General features: G+C 40.6%; 2 protein-coding genes across 3 annotated transcripts in view; one reads left to right on the forward strand and one right to left on the reverse strand.

The window, feature by feature from the left end:
• LOC124174870 (protein odd-skipped-related 1-like) overlaps nucleotides 1–9,957 on the reverse strand; it is a 30,885-nt gene extending 20,928 nt beyond the window's left edge. The window contains exons 1-4 of the mRNA XM_046554448.1: nucleotides 9,224–9,957; nucleotides 4,198–4,554; nucleotides 3,085–3,345; nucleotides 1,590–1,816 (exon numbers count right to left, since the gene is read on the reverse strand). Coding sequence (XP_046410404.1) covers nucleotides 1,590–1,816; nucleotides 3,085–3,345; nucleotides 4,198–4,554; nucleotides 9,224–9,230 — 852 coding nt within the window. The 5' untranslated portion in view covers nucleotides 9,231–9,957. The remainder of the gene's footprint in view (nucleotides 1–1,589; nucleotides 1,817–3,084; nucleotides 3,346–4,197; nucleotides 4,555–9,223) is intronic.
• Nucleotides 1–22,116, forward strand: part of LOC124174869 (kelch-like protein diablo) — a 135,795-nt gene that overhangs the window by 48,803 nt on the left and 64,876 nt on the right. Inside the window, exon 2 of one of the 2 annotated variants that reach the window (XM_046554444.1) lies at nucleotides 18,416–18,677. The exons of the other annotated variant lie outside the window; for it this stretch is intronic. The gene's annotated coding sequence lies outside the window, so the exon portion shown is untranslated. The remainder of the gene's footprint in view (nucleotides 1–18,415; nucleotides 18,678–22,116) is intronic. 2 annotated transcript variants of the gene reach the window in all.

Here is a 22,116-nt window from a genome sequence, read left to right on the forward strand (position 1 = left end):
GTACACAGTGTTGAAGTTAGACGTTGGCGATTGTGAGCACAGGTGCATCGCGAAGGTTTTTGCTCTCTCATTGGTTGTAGCTTGCGAGCATGCGCAGAACAAAGGCGACGACGGCGAGTCGCTGGCGACTCGATTTTTCTCACCGATTATCGGATCGCCGTTCGAACTAGTAATTCTATGATACGTATAAACGTTTTTCGTACGCGTTGTGCGATCTTTGATATTCATCCGATCCACGTTCACGCGTATCGAATCAGCGGGTTTTAAATTCCCGCGCCGTTCAGACGCCTCCGGTCGATAGCGTGAAAGTTTAAATAAGAAAATAATGCGGGGAGCGCGTCGCTATTAGCGTTCCTTTTTCAATGCCGTTGAATAAGAATGGGAATTGCAAGGAAGTTGTCGATTCATACGGGGAACTGAGGTGTACGAAGATGCCGAGACACCGAGGTGCGGAGTCCGCGTCTCATTCATACCGAGCTGAACGCACATACTTCCGGTTGCATCAGAGACAAAGACCTGGAAACGAGCTCACGCCGTTAAGATACTAATAAGCCTGCAATTTCAAACCGGGAGTTACATCTCTACCTATTTTCGATCTACCGTCGAGTGTTTTGCCGATTTAGCCTCGGTTATTTGATCGATTTTTACAAAATTATGAAATAAAACATTTTGTATTGTGGCTACGCTGAAATTCGACGATTTGATTTCAGTGGCAGCCGGATATACTGGTATTCGTTTTTATAATCGTATCAAACCTGTGAATTTCTCTGATTTTAATCAGAATACAAAGAACTCAAATAACGTCTTCGTACGGTACAAAATATCTCGATTTCGCTGTAAGAGATCGCATCAATTTTCAAACAATTTACCCCATGAGAGCAAAAAAATCGAAAACCGTTTGAGAACCACCTTAAAATTCAATTGTTTGTAACAACCAAAATCATATTGCTTGAAAAAAAAAAAAAAATGCCAAGTGATTATTTTCTGGATCTCTACTTTGTAGACACATGTATAAGAATCGTTTTTTTTTCAATGTTCAGTCCCAAATCTGCTTCGAATAAAATTTCCAAACCCGTTACTTTTGGAAATAATTGTTTGTTTAGGACACGTTGCGCGAAATTGTTCGCGTACTTTGCATCTAGGAAATACGGGAAAGAATAAACATAGTCCATAAATTACCTATTGTGGTACTTGCAACGTGTATGTATACGTGTGGTGAGAAAAGTAGTAGAGCAATCAGTGACACGTCTGACAGGATATTCCGAGTTGACAAATTATCCGACTAATGGTCACCTTGGCCAGCTTTTCGAATTATATAATTACCACGGCATGTTTCGGGCTGATGTATCGCACTGTTAAGTGACACATGATGTTGCGTTGGCGTTAAAAGGTTCGTTCAAATGCTGGAACGCTTCGAAAAGCTTCGAACCGCAACTTTGTATACATACCGCGGTTTTGCCAAAGGGTAAAAATTTCTCGCCCCATTGACTTCGTTTTCGCTCAGTGTTTTTTAACGATACCTGTTTAACTAAATTTTTCTCAATGCGAAACACGCATGAATCGACTCCGAGTCGGAACTTAAAACTTACCTGGAAAGTTCTCTCCGAGGAAGAGGGTGGCGTCAGTGGTGAATAATGTACGAGCCTCGATACGGCTGGGGTTGAGGCGATCGGGGGACTCCAGGACGACGGAGGCCGCGTTTCCTTCGCTTCTCGTTCACAGACCGAGCCTGGCGACCATATCTCGCTCTTGCGTAAGCTGTGGCTCGGCGAACTGTCGCCTGGCTTTGTGCTCAGATTGAGAGGCGCCTCTTCCTCTGTAAAATAAAACCGACACACGCCCACACCTGTAAATATCGAATATGCAGTCACTGTAGCCGTGGCGAAAGCTAGGACGAGATGTTTCTAAAACTGTCCGAAAAATACGACTAGAACGTAGTCCAGGTTGGGCTTCCCTGAGATTTTTTAGATCGGTTAACCATAACGAAACAGGTACGAGGTATTTGACCAAAAGCCCCTTCATGCGACTCGGAAGGACATGGAACGATTATTTTTCATGAAAATGATTGGGTCCACGCGTTGGTACTCCGAATAGTGTCTGAAAATATTATTCCGAAAGCCTTGAAGCTTCAGGCCTGGCGGTTAGTGTCGACGCATTTTCAGTGCTAGAAAAATACTGGTTTTTCCATATCCTTATCAGTTTAGAGCAACGGTTCTTCCAGCTGTCCTTGGCGGGTTTGCTATCTGCTTGCAGCAATACTTGCACTCATAGCGCATTAGTGACGCATGCATAAGGAGCACCGATTAACCTGCACTTGATGCAGCATTACGTAAATTATACACGAACGGCTGATAACAACCGTTCGATATACCGCTATTTATTAATTAGTCGCGTCTTATCACCGTCAAACACCAGTCCAAGAGCGTAACAAAAAATGCGGGACGATGTTTTTCGCTGACGATATGGGGCAAGGGGGGGGGGGGGGGGCAAAACGGGGTACTTAAGGAAATACTAAAATTTTGCGAACGTAAATATGTTAAATTTTCTTTTTTTTTTAGTTGCAAACAACGTAAATAGTGTCAATTTTCAATTTCCGGTAAGAAAAAAAAAATTTTATTTCTTTTTTTTTTATTTTTTCACAAAAAGTATACAGATGTTTTTTTTTTAGCTTTTAATGGTGTAAAACGATGCTGGATGTCATTTTTGACCATTTACGAAATTTTTGGGGTACCCCATTTTGCCCCTCCCCTATACTATACGACTGAAAATAACCACCCGTAGGATGGACGCACGATGTATGGTCACTCTACCATTTGTGGTGTTTCTTTATAGAATTCCGTAATTTATTCATTTGACTTTTGACTTCTTCGATTACTCGATTCGTGACTAAATTCTGACTTTGAATAATTTTTGCACAGAAGTTGCTTCGCCTTGGTACTAGAGGTTCAACTATTCATTGTTAGACAACTGTAATGCTTATGCGGTAGACTTGATCAAACGATCACCGCAAACGGTACCAAGGTGATAAAAATAGTGCATCTACCTTACGTGTAATATGTTTATGGGAAGGTAATCGAGACTCACCGGCACTCCGGGCCTTCTCGGGTGTGTAACCACGATGCGTTACCGGGGAACTGGCCCTCGCTGGACTCAAAGGTTCAGCGGGATGTAGCTGGGCCCCGGTAGGCGTCGCGTTTTGATGATGGCCCGGTATTCTGGAGGGCAGTAGAGAATGGGGCAGCAGAAGACCTGCGGCGTGATGGGCCCACCAAGGCAAGGCCCCAACCGCACCCCCAGCGACGCTCCCGCCAGCATAGCCCCCGTAAACGAGACCGCACCGCATTTCTGCAAATTTGACAAAAAGATACGATGTGTTCATAGGAGGGAAAGAAATTTTACGAAAATGAAAAGCAGGACTCGGCAAGCGGACGGATTTACACGTAGACATCGACGCGCGTTGTTAGACGCGAATAAAAATGAAAATCAATAACCAAAATTCATATCAAGTGTGTGTAATTTACAAAAATGGCATAAGGTTCGATGAATGTGTTTCTAAAGCTCGTGAGACGAAACTGGAGTTTCATTCGAATCTAGTCGAGTTTTCCGTTTCAGCCCGCAGTGTTGAATCTGCTGTTTCGAATTTGGAAGGTCTGATAACAAATTCGGATTCACCGACCTCCAGAATCACCAAGCTAAAACCTGCGTGTAGTTTTTTGTAACTTTCTTCGGAATAGTGGTGCACAAACGAGCAAGACGTGAATATATGTGGCAAATTGGTTAAAAAGGTGACAAACAACACGTAATGATTCATGAAACCAGCTCGACATGTACACTGTTAAAAGTGATTGTGAATTTACTACACATTTACCGTACAAAAGAGGTGTAAATTTACAAAATCGGTGTAGCAACGTAAATTACTATGCATTTTCTTTTTTTTTTTTGAAATTTACAATGAAAATTTTCAATTTTACTAAAATTTATAGGAAAAAGTAAAAAAAAAAAAAAAAGGCAAAAAAGTAATTTCATCTCAATAAATTTTGTAGTAAATTTATTGTGTTCGTAAATTGAACACACAGTAAATGTATGGTGAAATCACTTATAAAACTTCCAATACAGTGCAAGAAGTTTCGTGCAGAAATTTTTAACCGTGTAGAAATACGGAAACTGGTGAAAAATGGATAAAAATTCACAACTTACCACGGTTTCCGGTCGTTCCCGGGGAGAACGTTAAGTTGGGCAGACGTAAGTCAGGATGATGTTGCTGATGGGAAACTAGAGTGAAAGCGCTGAATCGGTCCAGGATCGGAGCCGGCGGAATCCTCGCGGACGCTGCGGTGCTGCCGCTGCCGCTACAGCTGCTGCTCGAGCTGCTCCTGCTGCTGTTGCTGTTGCTGCTCCCCCGTCCGCCCTCGGGACTCCAGGGGGACGCCGGTAAGGCAGAGCTCGGGCTTACCGGCGGCGACAATGTTGCCGGGGGCGACAATGCTCCGGCGGGAACCCCGACTGTGCCCGGGTGCAACTCCGGTTTCACGTGCCAGGACCTCGGGACGGCTTCTGGAGTGACAGAGAACGGGGACTCGTCACGGGGGTTGCGGGATTTTATCGGCAAGGATCGCGATTTTACGGGATAATCGCACGCTCGTGATTCGGGGCCGAAGAGCCGACGATTCGAACAAATCGAATATATTTATACGGGTTTATTCGCTTCGGAGTGACGAAATCGTTTCAATATTTGGAAAATAAACGTGTTTGCAGTTACTGTTTTTTTTTTTTTTGTGTTGCGTTGCCTGAAAACACTACGAAAAATTAACGAAGAGTCTGAATATATTTGTAGAAAATTCTTGCTCACTTTGACGATTTCGTACGCTACTGATATATTTTTAATCGTGAATGTGTACAAAAATATATTTTGCGTTTTGACGTTAATTTTCTGAACTCTTGTCAGCCGACACAGTTTCAGCACAATTTCGAATACTGTCGTTTCCCAAGATTTTAAACGATTTCATTGCTGTAGAAATAAAAGAAGAAGCGTAAGTTTATAAGATTTGCTCGCCTCATCGGCACTCCGACATCCTTTGAGATATCGTTGTTTGGTCAGTCTTCCTTACCGAAAGGGGAAAATTTCACTTGTTTAGGCTATTATCAGAGCCTACGCATCGTTGACCGGAACAATTCATAGCCAGTTGGAAAATCGTAATAAATCTATGAAAATGTCGACTCTAACGGAAGTCGAAACACCGTGACGGTCGAAATTCCTTTCTCAATAAACATGCGTTGATATTTTTCGCATAAACTGACTAAACGGGTATATTATTTACAATCGCAGACATATTGAATTAATTTCGAATAAATGTTTTAGGAAAAACTCGATATTGCTTTTGTTCAATTGTCCATAAAATTCTCTCACGTATAAAAGTTATTTGTGCGAATAATACGTTTTATTGAAAAATTGAAAACATTTTGAGAGCTGGCGCAGTCTGCACAGACAAATAATTATACCAATATTTTAAGAACCGTCGGACTGAATTGCGGTCCGTAATAATAACCGCGCTACTTTTGAACAACTCCCACTCAACTCTGGCTACTTATGAATTTAATGCAACCCTGTTTGAGGCAATAAATACGCATCTATACCAATAAATACGGAAAGAATCAAATTGGAATCTGGCGTAGCTCCATTTAAAAAATGCGCCGAAATTACCAGTCTCAAAATTCAAATATCCAACTTCCAAAATTACCGAAGAACGTCAATTAAGTGTAACAGCCATAAATCGCATTTTGCGCAATCGAGACTTGCGGTATAAATTTTTACCCAGTGGAAAACTAACGCTTTACGATTCTGCTAGTGGGAATTTAAGCTCACACAAACGATCGGTCGACGCTAATTCTGATGACACGGTAGCGTGAAAAAGAATTACATACACATGACGTGGATTTTATCGGAACCATATTACTCTCTCAATATGGGTATGGATATCTAAAGTATCCACGAGGGGCCGATACGCGTATTCGTAATAATTGAAATTTCGTGCCATTACCATTGTGCTGCATAAGCTCGTAGGCGACAAAAAGAAGACGATCGTGAACGAAAGAAAACCTTGTGTATGAGCAAACCAGAAGATCGGTGATAAGACTGTATACGCGTCTAAAACGAAAACTTGGTCAATTTGTTTTCATTCAATTATTTTCCCGTGTTTCCCAAGCGTTTATAACCGTTGATTTTAAGCATCAAAGAACAGAGAGTGTTCTCCAATACTCGAATAACGATATTTTGGTGAAATTCTAATTGTGATCGGTTGCAAAAAAATGCGTGTATCCAAATTATGCGCGAAAAAATTAAATCATCAAGCCCCGGTCGGAGGAGGTAAAAAATTTTATCGCAGACTTAAATTATTTTTCGAATAGCGGCAGCAACGCTGAAAGAAATTTTTAGTTCACGTTACCGCTCGGTCCTTAACTATTTTTATTTTTTACCAAAATCGAAAGATATAGTTCTAGGTAGAAAATGAAAATTAGTTTTTTAGTATCCGTTACTATTCTTTCTCATTACGATCACTGTTGCTATACTTTCTTTTAACTGTTGGGAAAATTTAATGCTTGCGCAACAATAAATTGACGCTGAAACCTTATTTAACTAAAAAAGTAGAGTAAACCGACAATAGCGCAAAATGGTTAGGCGTACCTCGTTTTTCGTAATTCCAACGATATTCAAACAGGTTTTTTAACGATACCTGTTTTACCGAATTTTTCTAACTACTGTAAGGAATGAAATTTTTCTCGGTGAACGAACATGCAAACGAATGAATTATCGGAATGAATATTCAATCAATTCTCAGGAAAATGTGTCGAATAACGCAGGCAAAGACCAGAACCGTACGTATGTAGAAAAGTTATGGCTAAAAGCGGGGAGCAGCTCCCCGCCTCATATAAAACGATATCAAAGATTCGAGGCAGATATCAGGTGTGTATTTGTCCATCCACCTTCCCCGTCCGGTTGTGATATCCGAAAAACGCGTCTATCAGCGTCGAATCGTGCGTGTTTGACGAGGACGCGTCCGAACGCATTTGCACGCAAGTCGTTACGACCACCATAAATACGATTAGGAATAGCTTTCATTGTCCTGCGCTGTTCTAACGCGCGTAACGGTAACGCAGGGCGAAAATTTACTCGCGTGAAAATAGGCATTACATGTCGGATATGTGAACGTGGAAACGGATCGAGTATCGCATCTTGTCGTGATCGCATAAAATTCAATGTACGCGATTAGGAACGAATCGATCAAATTCAAGCGACCGGACTCTTTAAAGATGTCTCAATTCTGTAAATAATAATTTAAACCGAATAAAATATTTTCCAGCTGTTAGATTCGCTCGAGATTCGAATCAGCCTTGATTCGTTCTTTACATTTTTCATCCCCTACGATGCAATCTCATTTTTGTTATTTACGCGGGGCTGCAGGAATCCGAGAAACTCCAAGAAAAATAATAAAAGAGAGAAAATATCCCGAAATACAGACGTTGCGTGGTTGCAGAAATCGATACGGAATGAGATCTGTTTTTTTTTTTTTTTTTTTCTCGCGAATCGACGTAAATACCTTCAGACAGCGACCAAATCAAATAAAGCGATCGCTCGTGTGTATCTGGCGACTGACGTAAGCGTCTGAATAATTTCCATATATACCTTTTACAGTAACAATTTTTTTTTTTTTTTTTTTTTTTGAGCATTTTCCGAACGACATATCGATGCCAGAAGGTGGCGGTTGACTTTATGCCCGTCCCGTTCCGTGATTTGACATTGACAAATGTCTCTCTATATATAAAGCTGCCTCGCGTATTTATATGACACGGTATATAACTCGTGGTAGTTTGTAAGTGATGTATAACCAACAAAAAGAGAGTGTCATGTGTCTTAAGAAAGATCGTGACACGTATAAAAAAAAAAAAAAAAAATCCGAGCTAATATATAATACATACAAAGTATTTTATTATTTTTTTTTTTTTTTTTTTTATGCCACCAGCAAAACAACGGTCACGTTGCTGCTGCAGAAATGGTATTTTTGGTACAGCAATCATGTGTGGTCAGGTGGTGTGCTCTCCGTCAATCCAACGTTAAAGTCTTTTGTATGAACGTTTTTTTATTTGAGGTAGTCAATATTTGAAGGATGCGTATCGTAGGTAATCTGAGTAAAGAAGCTGGCCAAATATTAAACGTGAGCCGTAAACGAGAAATTAACGTTTATCTCGGATCAAATCTACCGCACAGCAGGCTTCTGGATTACTATACGCCGCAGCCCCTGTTACGATTATAACGCAGATTTGTTAATTCCGGCTGTATGCGTAATAAGTTTGACAAGTTAATTGTCAGTTACGCCGTAATACGTACGACCGATTGATTCGCGAGAGAGACGAAGAGGAAGGAGGTGAAAAAATTTAGAAAAAAGAAAAGGGAAGAAGAAACCAAACCCAAAAACAAAAAAAAAAAAAAAAAAATTAGACAGGAGGAAGAATCACTTTCGCGGAACATTGATGGTAGATTTAAAGTGCCTAAATACCGTACAGTAATTACGTGTCAGACGGTTAAATAGGTGTATTCGTCACTGTGGTGAATAGAATCTGCATAGCTTTGCACGCATGCACGAATTGTAAACCTGGTCTAATGCAAAGAACGAATCTCTGTCCTTACCGAGGAGACAATGTTCATTGTAACAACGGGGGGGGGGTTTCTTTTTTGTCGTCTTTGCAATCTTTTTCACGATCGCGCGAAAAGCATGAGTAACACACTGATTTAAATAATATGATTCGTTGTATAACCCATTCACGAGTTGCCCTGTTTTTCATCGCTTGGTACGAAACAGCTAGACGATTTGTGATTTAACGTGAATCGAGCTTCTGAACGAAATAATAACAACAAGCGTCACTGCAAGGCAGAAGCTCTCGTCTCGAACGTGTCAAATTAACAGGTTATTCAAGAGTTGGAAGAAAACGAGGTGAAAAAAATCGTTGTGATTATAACGAATGAATATTACACCACCGGCAATAGAGAATGTAATTCGATATTGGAATTTATTGTTTTATTTGTTTTTCAGTTAGCGTTATTAATTGTTTCGTCGATCGCGGTGCCAATCTCTCGGACGAGAACCGATCACGATCGGTGAAACGTAGTTCGTTACCCGAAAATCTCTACCCAGTACAACAAGAGAACGACGGTTAATGTTAAACTCACCACACATCACGTTTCGACGCTTTCTTCCACACACCGGAACAATCCAGAGTTCATCAATATCTCGGCATGCGGAAAAATCTCCCCCGGAAGCCTCTCTGGGAGTAAATGGATCTCCAGACTGACACGACAACTTCCTCGAATATAAAAATCGTCGACGTAGTTTTTATCACTGCCGCGGACCTCGCTAATAACCGTAAAGTCTACGTCCAACGGTATTTAAAAAGGAAAAAAAAAAAAAAAAAAGAAGAGAAAAAAACCAGTGCGATCCGGACGTGCGATCGTTCACAAACAAAACTGACAGAAAAATCGCGATAACGAAACTTTCCCACTGCAACGTACGATCGGACAACCGTTCGACGATAAATCGGACTTTTCACTGAGGTCTCGAGTTAAATGCCCGTTTCGTCAACAATCATCTTTGCACCCGATGCCGATCTTCACTTTCGTGCGGAGCCTCGATCGGCGGGATATTCGTTCGCTGTCGAAGATATCGCTACCGATTTCCCATCGGTGTTCTCGCCCCAAATAACCCGCGAGACGAGATCTGTTTTATCCACGAATGGCGTCGGGTGGCAAGGGTGTAGGGGGTGGGGGGTTGGAGGGGCGGCTGCGTGCTTTAAGACCGATCGGTGTAAAAGGCTTCGCGATCGGCGGAACGGTCTCTGCCCTAACCTGGCCAAGGACCTCGACAGACTGAGCCGGCGATGCTCCCTTGCAATCCTCGGGCTTCCATACGCGCGTACCTTGGCTACCTGTCGCAGCTCAACCTGGGGTTACTTTGACGATGCCCCGCCCATCGTAGTCACGCCGGCGGTGCAGGAGCGGCTAGTCGGAGTTAAACCTGGAGGGGAGATATCAACCCGTATGCAATAGGTGACGATCCGCGCGGTAAATTCACCTTTACGATGATCCGATTACGCCTCGTTAAACGATCCGCTTGTTGGTAGGTATAAATTGACGAGAGACATTTTTAGTTACGGTTAACGCTCGGTCCTTGACTGTTTTCAGGTTTTTTTTTTTTTTTTAATTTTTTTTTATCACAATCGAAAAATATTGGTGCAGGTTGGATTGTGAAAATTTGTCAGTATTCTTTCTCGTTACGATCGCTGCTACTAGAGATTTTCTTGCAACTGTTGCGAAGGTTTAATGCTTGTGCTAGAATAAATGGACGTTAAAGCCTTGTTTAACTAAAAAAGTAGAGTATACCTCAGAAACTGATTTTGCGTTGCAATTACCAAAAAAGGATCGACGATGGCGCAAAATTGTTAGGCGTAACGCGTTTTTCCTAATTCCAACAATATTCAAACAGCTTTTTTAACGATGCCTGTTTTACTGAATTTTTCTAGTTACTGTAGCAAATGAAATTTTTCTCAGTGTACGGTACGCGGAATGCGCAGAAATTGGACGGAATTTTGAGTATCGGGTATACGGTTGATATAGCTTGTCAAACGGTTATGATTAATCGGGCGATAATGTAGTTGTTGTACGATCGAATGCATGTTTGTGGGTATGCGTTGAAAGTGTATCTTGGTTCTTTAAAACCAATTTAACGAATGCTAGCGCCACGCATATTATTGCCATGCTTTGGCGTTAATGTTGAGTGCAGACATTTACGTTTCAGGTTTCTTTGTTTTCGTTCAATTTACCGAATACTTATTCAAACGCGCAACGAGATGATAAATAATGATTTTATACGTCGAACGACACGCTGCATTTAATTTTTTTAAATCAAATGTACACTTGTTTAGATTTTTATTGCAATTGCGAACATCCCGTAAAATCTACCTTGATCGTTTTACGATTAATTGAACTATGAAAATATACATTGTTTTTTGTCTGAAACTATTTTACAGAGTACCTTGAAAAATAATTCTACGGGATAATGTCATGACGTAGAAATTGGATGGAATATTATAACTTTGAAATGACGGGAAATTATGATTTACAACGATACGTTCACTTATCATCGTATTACTACAAATTCAATGCGTCAAATTCACACGATGTAAATTTCTGAATATCTTGCGAAAGGCCAGCCATGTCTTCTCTATATCCTTTCGAACAATTCGTCTTTTCGATAAAAAGATATTTATCCATGTATATATTATTCTTTGATGAGAATTTAGAAATGATATAGTTTTCTAGCAAAATAATATCTTTTCACGTTACGATTTCTTGAACATTGATAAATTTCGTAAAATCCTGTTACAGTTACTTGTATAAAAGTTGGTCTAGGTCACGTTGTAAATTTATACGTACGCTGTCTGCAAACCTTGCTTGCCTGCCAAGAACTGATAAATATATAACTCGGAATGAACGCGATAGAAATGAAAACTAAAAACCTGTAGATAAAACTTGATTGGGGAAAAATTTCAACGTCTAAATGGGGTCTTCAGCGAGCTTCCGAACGTTTAGTTTTTCTTCTCATATCAAATAGTAAGTAACTGACAGTATCGGCCCGGTGAGATTAACGATAAATCTCTGAAACCAATTCACTTACTGTAAGAATCATCTAATTTTTAGAGGAAAAAGACTTATGTCAAAATATCGGTAACGAATCTGAAACCTTCTACAACGTTATAGTTTTCACGGTGTGCTTGTAGATGCATGTTGATTCTGTTAGAATCGTGTGTAGGATAAAAAAATAAAAGGGGGAAAAGAGAAACCAGGCTCAATTACTTCCCATAGCGTGTATAATCGACACAGGAGTTGGCGAAAGATAGATAAGTAGATGGATAGATGGATAGATGGATAAATAGACGGATACATAGATTCGATTTATTTGCCTTGACTTGTAACAAGCCGTACGGCACAAAAACATACGAATGTTATTAACAAACAACCAATAAACCGATGATCAAGCTACAACGGAAAGGTAGGCTGGAATGACAATATATAGTTAATAGAGTAAAAAACATAATCATGCGCTCGTACCAACTAAACGAAAATTAGACTTCAAAGTACAGTCAACCAAAAGAATTTAAGTTGGAGTGAGTTTGCAATTTTTCCTAAGATAATTCATACCGTAAATAATAACAATTGGTAAATTCGAATTGTTATCGACATTCCGGACATCAACTTTAATAATACCGTAAATGTTAAGAAACTGTTTTTAGAACGAGGGTACAATTGGTACTTCCGAATAACTAACTAGAATTTAACGCTCACAATCTAGCTGACGATTAATTACGAGTTTCAAGTGATTTCGAATAAGCCAGAAGTCTGGATTCAAACGGTTCAAGGGAATTTTAAACGCGGCAAAGAGAACCAACGCGCGGGATATGTGGTGACGATTTGTCGCGAGTCAGGACGAGTCACGACGAGTCAGGAGAAACGGATCGGACGATCGTTGTTTCACTCTCGGCGTCGATTAGATGCGCAGCATTTGGGCGGGGGCGGAGGCGGCGCCGCGGCGTCTCTCCTCATTGGCTACCTTGGAGGAAGACGGATCCTCCTCCTCAACGCCGCATAACCTCATCGTCGGCTCTAGATTCCGGACTATAATCTAGAGCGGATACGCACTCAAGACCGACTCAATCCCAACTCTGATCCAACCGAAGTCGACATCACAGGTTGGTCTGTTGGTAAGGAGGAAAAGTGATCGAAGGCGCGAAACTACGGATGGCTATTTCGTCCTACACTGAGAAAAATTTCATTTCTTACAGTGACTAGAAAGATTCGGTAAAACAGGTATCGTTAAAAAAACTGTTTGAATGTCGTTGGAATTACTCTCCGGTAACAGCTAGAAAACTAATTTTCATTTCGTACCCAGAACTATATTTCTCAATTGTGGTAAAAAATGAAAATAGTTGAGGACTGAGCGGTAAGCGGAAATAAAAATTTCTCTCAGTGTATCCACAGGTCGTATTCAAAGTCTAGAAGTAATGTTGCCGAACCAATTCGACTCGGTTGAAAGGACATTACGCCTGAGGGTTAGAAAGAATAACGCACCTGTAATTGTTACACTAGTACCAAGTGAAAATGCTCATTGATAGGCGACGCGAGATGTCGTACTGGGACAAAGTATACATGGATTACTATCCATATTGTGCACCAAAAGGAGTGACCTGGAAGGTAATTGAAAAGTGCCGGCTTATCTCAATACATGGCTCTGTAAGCTAATGTCAGGTTTCGATTTATATCGTACAAAGTACGTATACTCTGTCAAATACTCTAACATATTGTTACCGGGTACACGATCCATCATGGACTGTCGGTAATAAAAATCACGAATTGTTTACACTCTGACTATCTCGAAATTTCCACCTCACAGATGCTCATCAACGGCATAATTCCAGCCCATTGGGCCGAAATCGATACGTAGGAGCTGCAATGTTGAAATAACGGTATAGATATGGAGTTTAAAGTGCAGCTTAAATCGTTGTGCACACTGTTTGGTGTAAAATTCAATAACTGGCCTGGCATGAAGTTGTGTAAAAACTTGAAAAAATTGTAACAGTCACGCTCAACGACTGTTCTTTCTTTCAAATGCGAATCTTTTCGGCAAACGTTTATAGGTATATTAAAGTTGTAGGAAAATGGTAACTGACGATATAGGCACAATGTTCACGTACACCCAGATCCAGGTGGAAGTAGAAACTGATAACTTGTGTTGCTCGTATTACACACATGAAATGCTGATACGGCGAATTGAATATTGAATCACGTTACGTGGTAACCGTGCGTCAAAGCTATACTTAACCCACCTAATTCGACTCTATCGACATCGTCGTACATCACAACTGCTCTTTCGGTTGTTACAATAGGTTATCGTATGGGTTACGTGTGGCGATGTTTCTCAGATCTAAGAAACGTGTAACATGGATTTATACGTCAAAGTGTGCAGACGGTTGAATCACTCTTCGTTAATGTCGTATTACAGGTATCAATTACTACACTGAGAGAAATTTTTAATTCCTTAATGATTTTCATTCTTTACTAAAATCGAAAAATATAGTTTTAGGTAGAAAATGAAAATTAGTTTTCTAGCTGTTAACGGAAAGTCTAGTATCCGTTGCTATTCTTTCTCATCACGATCACTGTTGCTACATTTTCTTGCAACTGTTGCGAAAATTTAATGCTCGTGCGACAATAAATTGACGTTAAAGCCTCGTTTAGCTAAAAAGGTAGAGTAAACCTCAGAAACTGATTTTGCGTTGCAATAACCAAGAAAGGATCGACAAAAGCGCAAAATTGTTAGGCGTACCTCGTTTCTCCTAATTCCAACAATATTCAAACAGTGTTTTTTAACGATACCTGTTTTACTGAATTTTTCTAGTTACTGTAGCAAATGAAATTTTCCTCAGTGTATAACGGTTACACAGTATACGCACACAGCGTACAACCGTATGACATAACCTTGTCGTTTTGCGCTATCCTAGTAAGTCGCGGCAGCCTGGGTATGAAATTCAGCACGACAAGTAGCGTTTGAAAAGTAGGTGACAGCTGGTAAAACAATACACCAACGTCTATATGGCAGAGACGCGTTTTGACTCGGAGTGTATATTTTTAAGCACGCGTCAATTCGCCGTTTAGCTTTGTGGGTGTATCGCCGTTATCCTCGTCATATTGTTGTAATTGTTGTTTTTTTTTTTTTTTTATTTTTTTTTTTTATTTTTCGCTTCACATTTTCTTTCAAGCTTATGCAGACAATAATAGACAATATAACGATATATAGCTTAGCTTAGGATAGGTGTAACGTGTATGTATATTCATGTCGTGTATATAATATTGTACCCACTGTTACAACTGGCTGCAAACGCATAATGCACGTAAATACGAGCGAAGCGGTGTCGTTTTACATTTTCCGATTGTGTAACCGTCATTCTGAAACACTTATCAAAGTTGGCATGTATCGTAGCATTTGCACGCATAACCATATTGTGCATCTATTTCTGCCCGGTTATCAATGCGTCGCAATTAAAAACTTGCGACTGCACGCGAGTTCAGGGCTGTGCCAATCGCTGTACGACCCTTTGCGAATTTATGATTGTATGTAATAAGTGGACCGTGTAGAGGAATTTGTGACGAGTTTTCAGAATTTATAATAATCGGATATACGTACACTGTTCTTGGAACAAGTGACACCGTTTAATTAAACAACGTCTTCAGGTAATCGCGGTCTTTACGTGCTAAATATTTTCTGCACAGGCCGCGGTATGCATTTAGGCAATGCAATACGCCTGTATTTTTGTAATGACCGATGTTTTTATGCGAAAGATTAACGCCGGACTTAATCGTATGCGTATAGGTATAAGTATATTCTTATCGGCTAATGCGAGGTAAGAAACACGAAATAGAAAAGTGAAAATAAAAGCCACCTTTAATTGTAACGATTGCCTGGCTTCGTACAAATTACACCGTCGAAGAACCGCGCTTTCGATATTTCTTGCGAATACCTTGAAAGAGGATCGAATATTACCAAAAAAATCAATCGTCATTCGCAGTTATCAAGTCTTTGCACACCTTTGTCAAAGATCTTTTACAATGAATTTTGAACCGAAGCTCTACTCGGCAAATTCAAATATTGCGGGACTCTGATTATCCGATATAAGGCTGGATATTATATTGCAGTCTACCAATTCTTTGAGACACATTGAGACTCTTGAAAAAAATATTTTATGCAGGTATATACAGGGAGATAATTCGTTTGCGTAGGTGGAACAGGTGGTATCCACGGGAAGATCACTAGCGCGATATTGACGCGCATATATGCGGAGTTAAGGTGGGATCCGATGTTCGTGTTATGTGTATAATATAATAGAAGCTGCAATAGCGAATGAGTACCTGTGTAACACAGACGTGAAAATATCGTTCACACTTTCAGATCGTGCACAGTGTGCCATTGCAATAGATATCTTCAGGGGGGAATTAGGGAGGAACTTTTTGCAATTGCGTATCTATATTGAAAACATTTACTCGCAAACCGTTGATAATAGTCAGTTATATTCTTGACATTTCGACCAGAACTTCCAATACCATTTTTGGATGATAGTTGAAAAATAAAGTTAGAGTAAAATGAAATATCAAGTTTATTCGTCAACATTCATAAATATTTTTCTTAATAATAAAACGATGTTTTCGTACAATTTGTTCAATTACTTACAAACTTTTACGGGTTGATTTTCTTAGGAAATGGTATCTTATACTTAAGATATGATTTTTCAAATGCCACGGTAGTCGAAAACACGAAGCTGAAACTAAAAGCCAGAGTTAGCAGCGAAACGTGTTAAACTTTTTGAAAATAAAAAAATGCAGTTTAGTCTTATTGTTATAATTCTATAAAACTCTTCGGGGTTTAAAGTGTTTCACATAATTTTGATTTTGGGACTTCGCTACTTTATTCAAATGAACATGGAACGTTTGGCTGCTAGTTTCAGCCTCGTGTAGAAGACTTGAGCATTTGTAATTCGTGCAATTTGAAACTAGAAGCATGCTAAATTCTAAGTACACTTCTAGAAAAATCATCTTGAACAACTTCTCGTTAATTGCAGGATCTTGCTCATTTTCAAACCTGCGAAGACTCGCGTGTAAGATATAAAATGGTACGTTACAAGGAGACGTTCCGTTAACGTAAGAACTTGCTGCTCCGTACATGCGTGTACAGAATACAGCGTCTATTTGCCGTCAAAAACGGTAGTGAAACAGCTTTCTTCGTTAAGCTGAGCATAAAAGAGATGGCACGGTCCAGCAGAGAAAGAGTTCCGAAGGGTTGCGTGCAGTCGACAGTCGTCGCGGTTGCGGTAAAGATTTCGAAAGCGAAAGATTTCGCGTTTCCTTCCCATTCACCTGCCCCGGCGAAATATCATTCATTCGTTTCTTCGTACATTTTTGCCTTTCGTGCCGTCCGCTTGTTCCACATTTCAGCCACACCGACGTTAACTCTGCGAATAAGTATGCAGTGACACACTGTGGACAGTTTTTAAAACCGAATTCACGGTGATGCAAGTATCGAATTTAGCGCAATTTAGATACTTTACTTGGCGTTATGCACCCGTAACTGGAGACTGCCCTGCATGCGTCAAGCATCCTGATAGCGAGATGGTACAAAAGATAGACGCCTGATCAGTATCTTTATAAAGTGTACTCGTAAATATGAGAATACTTGCGACAAACGACTTTCGCTCGTTTCCTTGCCTCAAGACCACCGAATGGTATCCATCGGCACGTGTGTGTCCGGCACTGAACCTCATACGTAGACTGGAATTGAGATGAATAATAAGGGGTAGAATTTATGGAATCGTCTTGTCACATCGATCATCATTTGGCGCGTAACTGCAGTTTTTGATACATAACTCCCGAAAAACCTCAATTTTTCTTTAAACTTACAAGTACTTGTATTGGGCACAACTGTATCCACACTTGAAACTATTCAAACCGATTGTACTCAGAGCATTTTGCAGACCTGAGCAAAAGAAAAGCGGTAGATTTTCCGATTTCCTACATTCTTTTGAGCAACACAGTATTTGGAATTCTGAAGTTAGTTTCTGACAAACTGTTCCTTGTTCCGAGAGAAATTGTAAATCTCTCAAGCTCACGAAGTGTTTGTGATTGGTTATCATGAATATGGAACGAAAAGATATAAGAACTGGTTTATATATCGAGAATATCGAAATTTTCGTTAAGCGTCTGACTAAAATAAGGATCTAAAAATCACTGGTAAATCCTCGTCAATCCTGCAAGCTGTAATGAATGTTGACCTTCCCGATGTATGCAGACCATTAAGAATTATCATGTACGTATCGAAATTAGAAAACTTTACTAATACGGACCGTTAACAACTCGACTATTTCGATTCCGTGGTATCGAATCTTCATTCGTTGTTTTACTGAAAACTAGTCGCTTTAGAGTTAAAAATTTCAATATGAAAATGGAATGAGGATTAAAATATGAACGAGCCGAGCAGAGGCTGTAACCGGTCTTCTTATAGAAATAGAACCACCAGAAACATATGCAAAGAGTAATTGCGTGCCTTATAACATCACGAATGTACCTTCGATCAAAAAAGTCATCAAAGTACCGTGTGAACACTGGTAACAATTAATTGAGTACTACATCCGCTTACCTTGCGGATTAAACGTCAGACTTATACGTGAAAAACACTGACTATACTCACAGCTCAAACAGAAGTACGTTACCATTGTAGAAAGTACGGTTTAGTAACGGCCAACCCTTGGTTTGTTTTTACCTTAGGGATGGTTCCGCGCGGATGACGATCAGGGAAACGGCCCTACTGATGATGGCACAAGCGTATGCGGGGTGGGCACCATCAGGAACGCACCCTAAGCGAGGAAAGGTGTACAACGAAGGTATCATCAAAGCATCCTGCTCTGTGCAAGGTTCCCATTGGCGGAAGCTTGCTGAGCACAGAATGACGCAAGGCTCCACCGACATTGGTGGGTGGTGGAAAACCAGAATAAGCCGTTCACTGAGATCACGTGACCAACACGAATGCGTAAGTTTTAGTTCACGTCATCTTGAGCTGGACAGGCTTCGCTACTTATCTACTGTTCATGTTCACAAAATGCCTCCGCCAATGACAGTGACACGCTCCGACACGTGTCGGCAGAGAAAAGTCACGCTCCTGTAACTATGCTCGGAGTCAGCTTTCGTTTAGGCAATGGAGTCGTGAATATCTGTAATCGTATGGTCAAGAGAGTTACTGGAGTTTAGAATTTGAAATCGTTTTGATATTCGTCACTGACTGGAAGATCGAAGTTCTTTTAGGCTCAAATCAATCACGGGATAACATTTTACTTCATTGTATCGTAAAACATTAGCCAGATTACATCTAACGACGGAAAGACGAGAGAAAATCGTATTTTTGAACATTGACAACTGCCAGTGATACAGCAACTGTCACTTCGCCGTTAGCACTGAGAATCGTGCCGGTAGTTGACCAAGCCATATTATTTTTGCACCATAGCTGCACTGGACTGCTCATGATTTCTTATTATACATGCACCCTCCAGTAAAGAACGGATAAGGCAGGTATTTCTATTGGCTCACACCTGCTGTGCACTATCGCATTTTCACCATTTCGCTGGAATGCAGAAGGGACACTGTGATGCTCAACTAAAGAATGTGATTTTATCGAAGGTACTACTTGCGTCTGATGATGATCGCACCATTTTCCATTATTTATCCTTGAGCAAGGCGCAAATCGTTACATACCGAGCTCTATTGTTGCGCGTGCTACTTTCCATTTTTTTGAATTTCATTCTTGAGTATTTCGAAAATGAACCTCGTGAACGCATTCGTATCCAGTAAACTGAGAAATATTTCATTTGTTATAATAACTAGAAAAATTCAGTAAAATAGGCATCGTAGAAAAACTGTTTGAATATTGTTGGAATTATGAAAAACGAGGTACGCATAACCATTTTGCACTATCGTCGATCCTTTTTTGGTTATTGCAACGCAAAATCAGTTTATGAGGTTTACTGTACTTTGTTAGTTAAATACGGCTTTAACGTCAATTTATTGTTTCACAAGCATTAAATTTTCGCAACAGTTGCAAGAAAATATGGTAACAGTGATCGTAATGAGAAAGAATAGTAACTGATACTAGACTTTCTAGTAACAGCTAGAAAACTAATTTTCATTTTGTACCTGGAACTATATTTTTCGATTGTGGTAAAAAATGAAAATAGTCAAGGACTGAGCGGTAACCGGAACTAAAAATTTCTCTCAATGTAGTTGACGTTTTACAAAAATCGGTCATTGTCATAACTGAGGTGATTGATAGCGAAATTTACACGGCTTAATTTATCCAAAACTATGAACCTGTTATTAAAATTATGAATTACGTGCAGCCACTCATTTCACCGCAATCAGAAGTCATCCAGCGTTCCATTCAGATTGGATTACCTGCATTTTTCTGTAAGTTTAGAGATATTGTCCTGTAGCTTCAGCACTTTCCAAGATCGCATTTTGGCAACTATTTAACCCTAGAAGTTAGGTTTTTTGAGATGCTTCAAAGTTTCCAACGGAATCATTTCTAGCGATCCTTGGACCAGTTCTTTTATTTTTTTCAAATTCATCAACATTTACTAACGACCGACAGCGAATCAAATATTACTTATGACAATGGACTGTGCAGAAGACATTTCTCAACCCATCGGTGATAATAGGATAAGGTTACGTTATTTTACCGTGTAACGAGCAATAGATAATCGGACGCATTTGCGGAGCTGAAGTTGGCTGAAAATAATATATTGTGTAACAAGGAGGCAACGTCGGTCATTTCGGGCCGAGCATAAGTTGGCAAACACGCGAGGCAAAAAGACCGTTACCTCCTTGTTGCACACGATTCTATCTATAACAATAGTATGTTACGCGTTTTTTTCACGAAGCAGAAAATCGAAGTTAGGCTTGCATAGTGAATATCTCTCGACAAGTATTTGCTAAATGGAGAAGAAGGCAAACAAAGAGAGCATCAAATGATGGATAGAGATAGAGAGTCGAGTTTCTCATACGCGTACGGTGAAGAGCAGCTGCGGCTTATGCACCGACGAATTTCAGTATCCTGAGTTCTCCCACCCTCACACGCGCAAGAGAAGACCACCCTGATCCACAATTTGCAACAAGATAAACCGTAAATTATAATCCTGGCAGGGATACGAGGGTTGCCGGTGTACCAGGCGCGCCTTTCATCAAGTCATTAAAATTCGACATCTTTATATCCTCGGCTCGAAATTACACCGACGGTAAATTTAATGCAATTAGGAGAAATACGAATTTTCATTAATCGAATCGACTTCATTTCATTCAAGCTTGGATAAATCGCGTATCGTTAGGTGCTGAAGAAAGTTGAAATATCAGTCGAGTTAAGCAAAGTCCGGTATTTTGGTCATCGACGTTTTTAAACTCGTTTTTAAGCGATGCACTATTTCTCCAAATCTAACGATGAATAATTGAGGCAAGTAACTTTCCTTTGTGATATCGGATTGGTTTACGATTTTCATCGCATCTCTTTTTCTTTAGGTACATGTCACCCTCAGCACCCGACAGAAATAAATTGGATAATAATTCGGATAAATTCCCAGACATTCGGTAATGTAAAATCGGGAAAGTGTTTTTTGGTTGTTGTAAAAAAAACCGGATCCCGAAAAGATTTATGGTTAAAGAAACTTTACCAGACGAAACATTATCATAATTGATCAGAGTGTTTTTCGTAGTGTCTGATCCTATTCAGTAAGTCAAATCACACGTATTTCGATTATCGTCAAAATCATTCGTAGACAGATTTGAACAATGCAAAATAAATCATCGACACAAAAAAAAAAAGAAATTCCGAGATTCTAACAGTACAAACCGGTGTTTCTCCACGCTTGCGCTTAGGTGTATAAATTACTATTTTACAGGGGTAGAGTGGATAATCTCGTTGAACGTATCGGCGCTATCAATCAAGACAGTGGGTGGAGGTAGCGCTTAGCGAAAGATCTTCCTCTCGGTTTTGTCGGGCGAACCATAACTCCTTCCCCGGTATCCGGCGGTTACCCCACCTCCGGACTCCCACACTCCAGCACGCGCTTTAACACACACATGCGTCCAGCACGCGCCGCGACACCCGCTTCTCCCTGGTAACGGCGGTTCCCCTCGGCACGCGACAGGCGCACGCCGATGGCCTATTAGTTTTTTCCTTTTCCCTCTTTACAGCTCTCCGGCTCACGGGCGTCTCGCGCGAGCGCGTGTGCGCATGTGTGGGCGCGAGTGCGCGCGCACACAGAGAGACATGCGTGCGCGCGAGCCCCGTATGCCCCGTATGCCTGCGCCGTAGCGATGCAGCGTCAGGCAGCCGGGCGAATCGGACTTCTCCGGGCTTCCCTGGTGGCTCTGTGTAGGAGAAAGCGGTGCTGCGTTGGTGCTAGCGCCGACGCACGTAGGACCCG

This window comes from Neodiprion fabricii, chromosome 2, assembly GCF_021155785.1.
Source record: "Neodiprion fabricii isolate iyNeoFabr1 chromosome 2, iyNeoFabr1.1, whole genome shotgun sequence".
NCBI classification, from domain to species: Eukaryota; Metazoa; Arthropoda; class Insecta; order Hymenoptera; family Diprionidae; genus Neodiprion; species Neodiprion fabricii.